The sequence below is a fragment of the Aedes aegypti genome, chromosome 1 (genome assembly GCF_002204515.2).
Source record: "Aedes aegypti strain LVP_AGWG chromosome 1, AaegL5.0 Primary Assembly, whole genome shotgun sequence".
NCBI lineage: Eukaryota > Metazoa > Arthropoda > Insecta > Diptera > Culicidae > Aedes > Aedes aegypti.
Genome location: NC_035107.1, coordinates 93,410,603 through 93,423,798, shown reverse-complemented (window position 1 = coordinate 93,423,798; position 13,196 = coordinate 93,410,603). Strand labels below are relative to the sequence as shown.

General features: G+C 38.0%; 1 protein-coding gene across 4 annotated transcripts in view; it reads right to left on the bottom strand.

Moving 5' to 3' along the window:
• Nucleotides 1–514: 514 nt before the first annotated feature.
• The window catches only part of LOC5576689 (RNA-binding protein MEX3B), a 245,793-nt gene continuing 233,111 nt past the window's right edge, over nucleotides 515–13,196 (bottom strand). For all 4 annotated transcript variants that reach the window (XM_021842747.1, XM_021842736.1, XM_021842742.1 and 1 more), the window contains one exon: nucleotides 515–2,602. In XM_021842747.1, the coding sequence (XP_021698439.1) occupies nucleotides 929–2,392 (1,464 nt within the window). In that variant the 5' untranslated portion in view covers nucleotides 2,393–2,602 and the 3' untranslated portion in view covers nucleotides 515–928. The remainder of the gene's footprint in view (nucleotides 2,603–13,196) is intronic.

The window sequence follows — 13,196 nt, the reverse complement described above, 5'->3', positions numbered from 1 at the left end:
GATTCCTCGGGAATTCCTACAGGGATTATATCAGAAGTTCTTCCAAGAATTCCATCCGAAGTTTATCTAAGGATTTCATTAGAAGTTTCTTCAGGGATTCCATCAGTAGTTTTTCTTTCGCTTTCAGTCGATTTGACACTTGGCTTGGGTCGGTTTTCTATCCAGGCCACAAAACGCTTTCGATCTCGTATCTGGCAACACTGCTCTCAACCAGTGGCGACTCGTAACCTCACTTTCTACCTGTTCTACGACTCTTAAAATGACTATTTCGACAAATGTAGATTATGAATCAAAAAACTAATTATTGAAATCGTCCTTTCTAACAAATCTCTACTCATTACATGCAAATTTGTTGCTGAAATTCAAGAATTTCTATTCGTGGAACAGGTAGATTTGAGGTTAGGGAATCGCCACTGCTCTCAACACGTCGTTTCCACCATGTCCGCACGGAGGCGCCACCATATCTTCTCCAACAAACGTTCCCGATCCAAGAAATGTTAAGAACTACGCCATGTGATTTCCATCCGTTGTTGTTCAATCATATTTCTCTCGTTTCTTTGCTTCCAAAGCATACATAACGTATATAATAATAGCTTGCATCTTTAGTTATATGATTGTTAAAAACCTCTCTTCTGTACATTATCTTCAGTCTCCTACCTTCGTTTTCGCTTTCCTCTCTTCTTTTCTCTATCTTCTGATCCTGCCTCAGGATTCTCCTCGCACGTTGCCTTAATCGAACCACCAAGAGACATCATTCGTAAAAGTAGATAATAAATCGCAGAAATACAACTAAATAATCAAATATAAAAAAACATACTCGTGAAGTTCACTACCGAATAGAGCGCGTAAAAAATAAATCCGATCATATCAATAGTAGAAGCTTTAAAAGTTAACCAGAAAAAATAGCCTAGCAAAACCGCATGCCGTCTTATCGCTGAAAGATGAAATCGTCCGGCGAGTAGGACACGGAGTTGCGCGACGACGAGGGCAGGGTCCAGATGAGGGACGAATTGTCCGTGTCGGTACCGGCGCCGGAGCCCTGACTTTCGCTCAGGTTCTCCCAGATGTTCCGGAAGTCCGGTACGCTTTCGATGGCGCCAAGGCTGCCCCCGTTGATGCCGCCGTTTCCGCTGCCAAGGCCGGCACCGAGGCCGCAGTGCCCGCTGGTGACCCCCCTGCCGCCGTTGGTGTCCAGGCCTGCCGCCGTTAGGTGATGGTGATTGACCAGGCCGTTCAGGGTGGGTGCCCCGCCGTTTGTCGGCGAGTTGTACGCCGTGCTCATGTTGTTGAAGTACTCCAGCAGGTTGTCGATGATGAACTGGTTCGTGTCGAAGTCCTGATGACCTTGTAGTCCATGCAGACCATGCAGACCGTTGACACCGGCCCCATTGACACCATGCTGCTGCAGCAAATCGTGATGTCCGTTGGTCAGGGAGCTCTGGGGGGAAGTGTTGGCAGTGCTGCTGCCCCCGCTGCTGGAACTGCTACTACTCGAACTGCTCGAACTGGAACTGCTTGAGCTGCTCGAACTCGCACTGGAGCTGCTGGTGGCCGACGTTCCGGCCCGGGTTGCAATGTGTTCCTCGATCAGTTGTCGCGCCGTGTGGACGTTCGTGGGCAGTCCCGTGATCTCGAATACCGACTCCTGGTTCCGTTTCGGCGTAATAATGTACGTGTTGGTCTTGAGCTGAATGTTCTTGATGGTTGCTCCCTTGGGTCCCACTACCAAGCCGACCACCTTCTGCGGTACCCGGATCTGGATCGTGATCTCGTCCGGTGTGCTGTACCCTAGCATGTTCCGACTTTCGGCCAGCAGTGCCATGGCCTGTTTCTTCGATGACCGCAGGGTGCTGAAGTGATCTGCTGCGGATAGGATTTCCTGCTTCGCTCTCGTTACGTCCTCCTTCGTTCCGGTGATCACAAAAATCGGTTCTTCGCCCCGAATCGGCGTTTTGATGAATGTGTTGGTCTTGGCTCTCAGTGCTTTGATCTTGCAGCCCTGTCGGCCGACGATTTCGGCCACGTGCTCGGACGAGGGCACCGGGACGCACTCTGTGTGCGACTTGTATTTGACTGGCCGCTCTTCGACCTTGGGCGCCAATCCGTTGATCATCGCTACGAACGTATCGAACACTTTGGAGTTTTGCTGAATCAGTTCGTCGACGGCGGCCACGTTGCCACCGGAGGAGGAATGGTTCTCAGTGCTGGCCAGGTTCAGGGGACCACCACCGCCCCCTCCGCTGCCCGGACTGTTCAGTTGGAGATCTTCAAAGTGGGACGATAACTGGGCCAGGGTTGTAGTGCCCGGGGGAAGCAACGTGGCTGCCGTTGCCGCACTCTGTCGGTTATCATCAAACGCTAGAGAGAACTCATCCATACTGGCTGAGGACATGGGGTTTTCTAGTATGAGTGGAATTTTGAATAGATTTTTCGTCCTTCTTCGCCCTGAGAAATAGCTTTGGCTCTCAGTACTTCTTTCCTGGGTAGTACGTTTTGTATGAGGGGGGTGTGTTGTAACAAATTTTGATTATCCGATCGGTGTCCGATTAGTAGAAAACTTTTTCTAATAGCAATTATAACTGGTATTTCACTAGAATTTACACTGAACGCAAAAAAGAAAGAGAAAAAGAAAAGACAAAAAGAAGGAAATTAAAATCAGTCTGCTTTTTCGGCATTGCCAGTGGCAATTTGGAGGTCAATCTCGGAGAGGATAATTAACGCATATATGTAAGTGGTATAATGGGCGGGGTGATTCTATAATTCAGGGGCAAACGGGCGATGATGAGTTTTCGGTGGTGACCTCTGACCAAGAGAAAAACACGTGAAATTGCATATGATTGCGATGCCATTGGCCAAGGGTCACTACCGTCATGAAGGAAGATGCTGAAAGACACTATAAATGGAAATGGAAGGTTACAAATGCGGCTTTTTAAAATCAATGCTGTGAATTAATAATCGTATTATATTTCAACATTAAGTGACTTTCAAGTACCTGTAGACTAAAAGTTGAGCATGATAGGCGCTTTGCAGTCATTGACATGTATCATCGTGGACCCCCCGTGCTACCCTAAATTAGGGACGTCATTTTTAAATGATTGCTAATTTCATTCATCATAAAGTTTCGGGCTCTTCTGGACAATCACACCATTTACTTCTTCTTTCCTGGCGTTATTTCCCTACTGGAACAGAGCCAATTTCTCAGCTTAGTGTTGTTTTGAGAAGAAAAAAGATTACGGAAAAACACTAAAGAAAGGTATACGTGAACTACGTGTTTATGAACAGTCCCAACTCCAATAAAATAAAAAAGCCTTTTCAAGATGAGGCATAGATGAGAAATTATATTTATTCAGAGTGGCTATTGTATTGAAGTTTATTCGACTTTCGATGGTTTTGTTTTTGTGCACGAATATGTATACAATATGTCCATAGCTATCCTAAGGTATCTTATCAAGAAAACAGACTGTAAATATATGTCATTTTTGCAGTTTCATTGCAATGTTATAACTGGTCAAGACTATTTCAATGTCAATGTTCGAAAATGAAGCTTTGAGAAACATGATCTATAATAGTGGTTATCACGCCCAATGGTATGGGTGCCCTAGTGTAGATGTTATGGTGAACCTTAGAGGAAAACAATATGCACTCTGTCTCGAAAAACATCCAGAATCCAGGTGTAAATTTTTCAAAATGGGTAATATTTCCATATGCATTTTGATGAGTCTGGAAAGCGTGTGCAAGTTTCGTTGAGGAAAACAAAAACAAACTGTGTATGACGAGCGTATGCTAGTCTTCGTGCGTTCAAATGTCACTAAGCTCTATTGAACTTTCAGTAGAACATACAATTTAATGATTCAAATCAAACTTCCACCCAGTTTTGTAAAAAAAACTTGCACATACATATTTTCTTCTTCTACATGAAAAAGACACTTAAAACTACAAATCAACCTTATGGAATGATTAATTTGTATTGTGTTTCGATGCTTTTCGGGGCCTTTTTTCTCGGGGCCTATACTCCCCTAACTCGAAAAATGTCTGGGTCATGTACGAGGGTTAAAACGTTAATTAGACCTTAAGATAGTGAAGAATAAAGAGAAAAGTTAGCCTAATACAACTTAAGGCTTCAACATTAATAGTAGTTTTCTATAGATTCAGTTTTCGGTGAAAATAGCCGTGCTATTCCATGTTCGTAAATTTTATGCAAAATAAAGCTGAAGTTAGATTGTTTATACCATTGTTGCAAAAGAGGTATTCGTTATGATGGCTTTAAACAAAACTTTAACGAAACGTTCTTAAACGAATACTTGATATAATTACTTGTGATATTCTAGGATAAATCTCTGGATCTCTGAATGTTAGGCATTGCTTAAAGAAATAACACGAAAGACCCATAGAAAACATTCTTAAGAATTCCTGGAAAATTGAGCCAACAAAGGTATTCCTAAAATCTCGAAGACTTATTCAAACAGACTTAAGTCAGAAAACTTAACAAACTTACTTTATCAATCCTACGTGTTCCGCAGACGAAATTCTACACGTTCCGCTCTAAACCAACTCGATTTTTCACTTTTAGAACGTTTAATTTCTGGATTTACAAAACGACGAAAGTAAGATTCTCCACTTTCGTAACCTAACCGCTACTTTCGCCGCTATGTTGTATGGGTGTCAAAGTGACTTAACCACGAATCAAAACAAAACACGATTTGAGTCGATTTTTCACTGGAACAAAAACGTCGTAAGTAACTGATTGAAACGGCTTATCATTTTGTCATACAATTTTTGTGTGAAGTGTTAGAAACTACTTTGAGTTTTAACGCGAGTTGATTGCATGCAAAATTTAAGCGATGTACACGGTGAAAAAATGTTTAAATGAATCCCCATTTTAAAACAGTTTTGGAAGAAAGTTTGTGATTCTTCTTAATTAATTTTCTCAAAACCGTGTGAGCTACTTACGTCTATTTGAAAAAGTAATCGAGAATCATTTATTTAAATTTTTAAAATAAATTTCAATGATGTCCTATGTGCACTTTACTCAGCGTTTATGATTTTGCTACATACACCCTAGTTTGCAAAGCTATTCAACTGTCAACATTTTTCATGCTAGCGCATACACATATGCTTATAGTAAGTCGACCTATATGCAGAACCAAAACATAACATTTCAATCAGCAGATACGTCATACTGTTTCCAAATCACTAAACATGTTGGAAATAGAGAGATTCGTTTCCCACCGCTGATGGGTCAGCAAACTGATGTAGAACATCATCAGTACCGTAAAACGAAGTATCTTTGATAATGCGGTTATCTTTGATAGTGCGTTATCCCATACATACTAAACAAAATATCATAATTTCTGTTAATCGGTTAAGAAAAACGAATGCAAAACTAAGGAAAATTAGTATGACACTTCATGTAAGAGCTGTTTGATTTGAGTCGAGAACATTTGAGGAATTTATACAATTTCGTCTGCTAAATACATTTGATAATTTTATCAATTTTTCAATCTAATTCAAAACAATATTGATAGTGGGTAGAAACAGTGTTCGTTTTTTCAACTTATAGTAGATACAGCAATATAAAAAATGCCAAACACTTTAAACAGGATTTCAAATGCTTTACAATATTTTGCATCGCCTTTCTCTCGAGTCCTTCCGAGTGTTAGATACGACGTTTTGAAAAATATTGCTTGATTTGTTATTATTTATCTGCACTGAGCCTATAAATCCGCTTATATTTATCTGAAAAATCATATACAAGCATCAGAATTCAAGTTTGATAGATTTTATTAACTTCAAATAAACACTATATGAAGATCCAAAAAGGGTTAAATAACAACCATATGGAAGCAGTTTTTTTTCTATCTTTATTAACGAGATTTTTGAACCTGGGCTAGTTTATCTCGGGACCAACGGCTTTACTTCCCTTCCGAAGGAAGTCGTCACTGAAAAATTTTTAGTGACTATCTCGGGGATGGGATTCGATCCCAGGTCCTCGGCGTGAGAGGCGTGTGTTCTAACCACTACACCAGGTCCGTCCCCAGGAACCAGGAAGCAGTTTGAATTTCACGTAAAATCTAATGAACATCGATTTTACATCCGGTCATTACTAAATCAGATACATGGTACATGCTTTTTAAATCAGAAAACATATACATATGTGTTTAGGGGCCGTCCACAAATGACGTAGCATTTTTGCACTGATTTTTAACACCCCCTCCCCCCTATTAGCATTTCGTCACAAATGTTGGGGTATCAACAAAAAAAAAGTGCAAAATTCGTAGCATATCAAGCACACCCTCCCCCTTAATTTTTTACTTTGTTTTCCTCTGCGATTGGTCTGAAACGAAACATTGAAATCCAGAAATTCAAGTTTGATATTAATTACTGACTGAAACGTCAGGATAATCTGACGAAAGATAGTTTGATATACCGTTGCGCTCAAAAATCATTTGGAAAACAGTTTAAACTTACTCATTTCCTGTTGAGGTAACATAATTTTGGTTCGCAGTTTAAATTTAAGTTCGTTAACTTTGATTTGTAGTAATTTTGCTTTTGTTAAAACCTAAAACAAGTTCGGATTGATATATCAAACAGCGATGAGTAAGGGTTCAAAACCTTTTTGAAATATATTAAACAGAAAATTTGTTATTAGTTTTTTTTAATTATTCGCGGTTAAAAATCAGATTTCAGTGAATATTATCAACAAAATAAACTACCCACCATAAGTATGGAAACGCGTATTGCCACACTCATACTGAATATTGCAGCACCTTGAAAAGTTTAGCATCACCTAAAATGAATATTATCTCGTGATTCTGAAGTGCTATATCAATGTATTTTTGAGGTCATCTAAAAAATACGTCTTTAGAGTCCCTGCGTTTTTTTATTTTTGTTGAAAAAATGTTTATCACTGGATTTTGGGTGATGCTAAACTTAAAAGTGCTGCAATACTCAGTATTGCAACGATTCCATACTTATGGTGGGTAGTGTACCTTAATTTATAAAGGATCTCCGTAATTATTCGCTAAATTTAAATCCATTCAGCAAACAGTGGCTAAATAGAGAAAAAATAACAATTTTAATATTTGAAATTATCCATTTTTATACGATCATCTTTATTAGTATTTCAACTAAACTTCATTATCGTCACCTATACAGTTGAAGACAAACAAGTTCAAGTACAGCATCTTTATTGGGAGTATTTGTAAAGAAATACTGGAATAAGTTTGTAATGAACAACTTAAAAGAGAATAAAATGCACGAAAATCCTGAAAATAATGGTAAATGAGGATTCTGGTAGTCCTGAGAAGATTATCCAGATTATTATTATCCAGGCTGTTTCATCAAGATCATTGATATATCAAAACGAATTGTTAAGTTGACTGAGTGGAAATCTCCTGTAACATTGAACGCACTTAAAAATCTTGTTTTACTATAATAACGTTAATATTTACCTAAATGAGCATATTATACTCTTTTGAGTAAATAAAGCTAAAACAGAAAATATTAATTAAAGTAAAACAGTTTTTTCTATGTGTTGTTAATAAATAGAAAAACAATATTTTCCAAGCCAATAAAGCATTGATTTTTACTTAATTTATCAAACTTTTAATTTGGTTATTTATAAATAAAATAGTTTGGACACAAATACAATATCAAATATTTAAAGCTTCATTAAATCTGTTTGGTTTTCAGGAAAATTATAAATTTCTTAGAAATGTTTGAATTTTGTAGTATTGATGCTTTGAAGCTGAATCATCATTCTAAACTTAAGTTCAAATATTCAGACAAAGAAGTTTGATTAAAAACTGTTTGTCATATTTCTCTACTCTTTTTAACGAAGTCATATAAAATGCTACGTCCACAAGTTGGGACCCCCCCCCATCCCCCTCGTCCCACATCGTCACAAATTCGAGCAGACCCCCCTCCCCTCCGAAATGCTACGTCATTTATGGTTTACGAGCTTTTATCTTGCTCGTTGAATAACTTAGCTGGAATTTGGCTTCCATACAACTGTGAACTTTCTCAAGTTCTGCTTTAAAGCAGTCGTAATCATGAGAGGACATTACAAATAGGAGATCCAAATATCCGGAGGTCTTTACTTCGTCTTCGTCCCTACTTGCTCCCTCGCAAACCATGTCAACGAGAAAATATTTTTCATGGATTCTTATATTCATGTAGGGACAATTGGGGCTATATGAGTCATACCGCATTTGACCTCAAAACCAGTGTTTTAATGTTTAGTGTCATCATGATCTGCTAGAAGATGCTCCAAATAGCCACCACAACAAAAGCCGTAAGAAAATTCATTTCAACACACGAAATATTCACAAAAATGTACAAATTTGTCCATTGTCATGAAAAGCTAATTATGTTTTTAATTTTGGTAAATTTGTCTAATCCATTTAAACTTCTGATAAGACTGAACAATTCGTGTGCGTTATTAGAATTGTTCGTAAACAAAATTATTGAAAAACAAAATATTATTTAAAAAGTGAAGGAACGGGGCAAAGTAAGACACCCAGACATGAACAAAACAAAACGGTGTTTTGAACATAAAAATGCAATGCCTAAATAGGCAATGGGGGGTTTTTCTCAGCCGTAATGTCTGAAACTTTGAAAACAGAAGCACTTCAATACGACGCATATTCTGGCCAAATAGGAGCTAAGTAGCTTTCAAAAAATCCCACTGCCGAAGTGAATCAAAAGTGCCAAGAATAGGATCCGGCTCTCTAATTGCCATTTGAAAACCCATTCAGGTTTATTAAAAAAAAACAATTATAATTTATATTAGTATCGAACGAAAGGTACCTATATGATTCTCACAATGAACTCTGTCTATAGGATTTCCAAATAACAGTTATATGAAAAACATTATGGAAAAAGCATTATGCTTTTGTAATGAATCGTATTTTACAATTTTTGGTGTGTATCTATCTATCTTTATTCAAGAGATTTTAAGCCATACACGGAGATATCAGACTACCCAAAAAAATAAGTTCTTTATACTCAAATTTAAGTAAACTACATTTAGTTTTTACCCACGGTTGGGTTGTTTTGCCTCTCTCGCAACAGCAATGTTGTCAAAAACAGAGAGAGATGCACCGACCCATCGTATAAATTCAATGTAATAAGCCAAATTTGGGTTCTTTCGAGTTTACCTAACATTAAGTTGTTTGAACCCGCTATGAGACTTCGAAAGCTAACGCTGGGTAGATTTTTTTTCGATCTGTAGTGAAAAACTTCGAAAAAGATTTAGTATTCCACTGTTATAATCGAAAGAGAGCGAGAGAGGAGAGAATCTCTCATTTGTACATAGGTCCTTTAGTAATGATTCGCGAGATTAAATCTCGAAATTTTCCTCTCTTTTGTTGCGATGCTCACCTTTACTCACACTTCAAAAGAACTCTTGAGTGTGCCGCCCGAACAAGACATTGCTCGGGGAGTTCTTATGGCACTCTTTTTTGATGGAATTTTACTCTGTTGTGTTTTGTGCTGCGCTTTCCTCGCTCATTTTTTGTTGCCCATCTGCTTAGCATTTTTTCGCTCCCTCGCAAAGAGGCAAAGGCAGCATGCTATTCTAGAGTATGTGACCGAACTCTGATGATGTTGAGGAGTATTATCAAGCCTGGCCATAAGTGACTATCTCAGGGATGTGATTCGATCCCAGGTCCTCGGCGTGAAAGGCATGTGTTTTAACCACTACACCAGGTCTGTCTCCAATTTTGTTATTATTGATTCCAAAGTCTAAGCCAGGGTTTCTCAACCGGTGGTCCGCGGACCCGTAGGGGGCGTGACGACTACACAGGGGGTCCGCGAAGCCATTGAAAGTAAGTGTCATTTTTCTTGATTGATGAAAAAACTGTGAGAAATCTTTTATCTCGCTGGTCTTTCAAGGTGGGGTTTAGATTTATGACATTTTATTTTCTTGAATAATTATTAGAATTAATATATTTTGTTATTTATCTACATAATTACTGGTAAAACGTAAACAATGCATGTCAATAAATGTCAATGTCACCGGGTTTGCATAATTTAGTATCCAATCCAAACATAAAATTGAATAACCTTCGCTACAGATTTTTTTTGCATTTTGGGCGTATTTTTTGATTTTTTTTTTTTCCAACTTCTTTGAGAGCATATAAAATATATTTGAACGTTCATTGCTAATGGGACCAGTAAACTAGATTGAAATTAAAACAGACGCAAAAGTAACTACAAATCGAGCGAACTCACAATCCATTCTGCCATTTTTTGCGGATTGGGATAAATCTCAAGAAAAAATAAAGAAAAAGGGAGAAAAAAAATATATAGGGGACGGATCTGGTGTAGGGGTTAGAACACTCGCCTCTCACGCCGAGGACCTGGCATCGAATCCCATCCCCGAGATAGTCACAAAAAAAAAATCTGTGACGACTTCCTTCGGAAGGGAAGTAAAGCCGTTGGTCCCGAGATGAACTAGCCCAGGGCTAAAAATCTCGTTAATAAAGATAGAAAAAAAAAAAAGAAAAAATATCATGGTAGAAATAGATAGTAACATAGTTGCGAAGTTGAATAATTAGTTGTTTTCAACAAAAAATCAAATTTGTTGTATGAGTTTTGTTTGATAATGCTAACCAACACGAAAAAAGTTCTCGATAAATTTCAATACAAAGCCCAAAAAATCGCTACATACGCTTTGAACTATTGTTAAACTATTTCAAACATTCATTAGCAAACTATCGATGAGATTAGCAAATAATCCAACCAATCGAGCGAGCTCCCAATCCATTGTCTCAATTTGTGCTGATTGGGATATATCTCAAGAGAAAATATCATGACATCATGAATAATTGCTACTTACGCGTTGAGCGGTCATTGTCATAATTTGTTCAAGTTGTGATAAACTGTTGCTGCAGAATAATACTATTGCAATTTGAATAGGAGCGGACAATGTCTTTGTTGCTAGGTGTTGGTTGAGAATAGACTCACTGGATGATATTGAACAAGTTCAAAATTCTATAACTTTTACTATTTCTGCAGACAAGTATCCAAAAAGGTTCGAACAGTTCCTGGCGAAACTTTCTAATAGTCTACGGTCGTTATTTGGTTCCTATGAAGCCTGTAGGAAAGTTTCTTAAAATATGCAAATCTGCTTGCAGATTTGATGATACCTAACATATTTTTGGAAGTAAAACTTCAAAGAATATGGTATGTCCTATGAAAATACCCGAATAAGTCATTAAAATTGTTGATAATATTTTGTACTGGTGTTCGATAAAATCTTTATCGTTCTTCGTGAAACATGTTTGACAATCATTTTTTTGGAATCTTATCAGCCACGTAATTTTTTTTTTATTTTGGCGAGATCAATCAAGGTTTCTTATTAGTATCTTGGAAATATGCCTTGTTGTCGCCTAGCAAGATGATCTTGGAAAAATACCTGCATTATCTGTAGTGGATTTTGGCTTTGCCAGCCAAGTTTATTATAAAATATTTGGAAGGTTCCCATAATCTATCATTTCGAGAACATCAGGGGGCCGTGAGTAGTTCGTAAAACTTCAAAGGAGGTCGCAGCTCAAAAAAGGTTGGGAACCACTGGTCTATACCATGCTAAGATGATCATCAAATTACTTTCATAGCAACACTACTTTTTCCGCAGTAGAACATGGTAGTATGGATTACTTTGATCCATTCTTCGCGCTAGGAACTCAATTGTTGCTGCCGAGCGATTGGTAAAGCATGCTAGGGTAAGTGTTCCCTTAGTTGTGGGTGTTCCTATAGTTGCGGTAGTTGCGTTTCGCTGCGTTTTCACTGATTTTATTGCATTAGCCACACAAACGACACTGTCAATCAACGTATTGGCTTGTTGATACACGGAATAGTTGAAAAGAGCGTCCAAATTGCTTGAAAACTGATGAAAAATAACTATATTTTCTAAAACTGTTCTTGCTTGTACCAATAGTTGCGGTAAAGTGTTCCTATAGTGGAGGATCCCATAAGAAAACAACGGATACCGCAACTATAGGAACACAAATTAAAAATATACCGCAACTAAAGGAACAGTGTACTAATAGTGGAGGTATTATTTTTCACTGACATGCCGTGGATTACTACGATGAAATCATTTTTCTCATTAAGTCAATGGTCGTTACTTCTCGTTACAACATTAACATGTTCATTAATTACGCTTCTTGAATTAAGGCGGTTAAATGAAGTTCAATCGCGCTTAGTACCTCCACTATTGGTACATCTACCCTACATGCAGAACCACTTTATAAATATGAATAGCAATTTATCCTGACACCAAAATGTGATCTTCGGCAAAGTTGTAGCTGGGAAGATTTCAGTTTGGAAGAGTTTGTGAACTCGATAAACGAATATTATGACGAAAAGATAGAGGACTGAACACAATTTTTTTTTTCATAGTAATTTTCATATAAGCTTTAAATAACTTGCGCACAGCGAAATTTTCTCCTAATCATTTCAAACTTTGGGAGGATGCTATTTACCATAATGAACATCGTTTAAGTGTAGGAGAGCCAAAATTTTAAAGTATGCTTCACTCTAGTGCATATCAAAGTGACAAAACCGAGGCCATGAAGCTATCCTCGAAGGAAAACCGTATTATTGGTTGCATGTTTCATATAAATTCAAAACTCTAAGAAGATGTGCATATCAAATATCTAACAATATTCAAAAAATATTCTCAAACGTGTATTAAAGTGGTAAAAATAAACTAAAAACTCCTGCATTCTAATTCGAGAGATGCTTGCTAACGAAAAAGTAGTAGTAGTTCAGTATTCGATTACTTTGGAAAAGGGAAACATTTTTAGCCCAAAGGAGGACTGGAGGACATATGATCAAAAAGGAGGATATGTCCTCTAAAGGGCCCAGATAGCCGTAGCGGTAAACGCGCAGCTATTCAGCATGACCATGCTGAGGGTCGTGGGTTCGAATCCGGCTGGTCGAGGATCTTTTCGTAAAGGAAATTTTCTCGATTCCCAGGGCATAGAGTATCTTCGTACCTGCCACACGATATACACATGCAAAAATGGTCAATCGGCAAAGAAAGCTCTCAGTTAATAACTGTGGAAGTGCTCATAAGAACACTAATCTGAGAAGCAGGCTTTGTCCCAGTTGGGATGTAACGCCAGAAAGAAGAAGAATGTCCTCTAAAAGAATACCACCTGGTAAAACTACTCGTACACCCAAGTGGT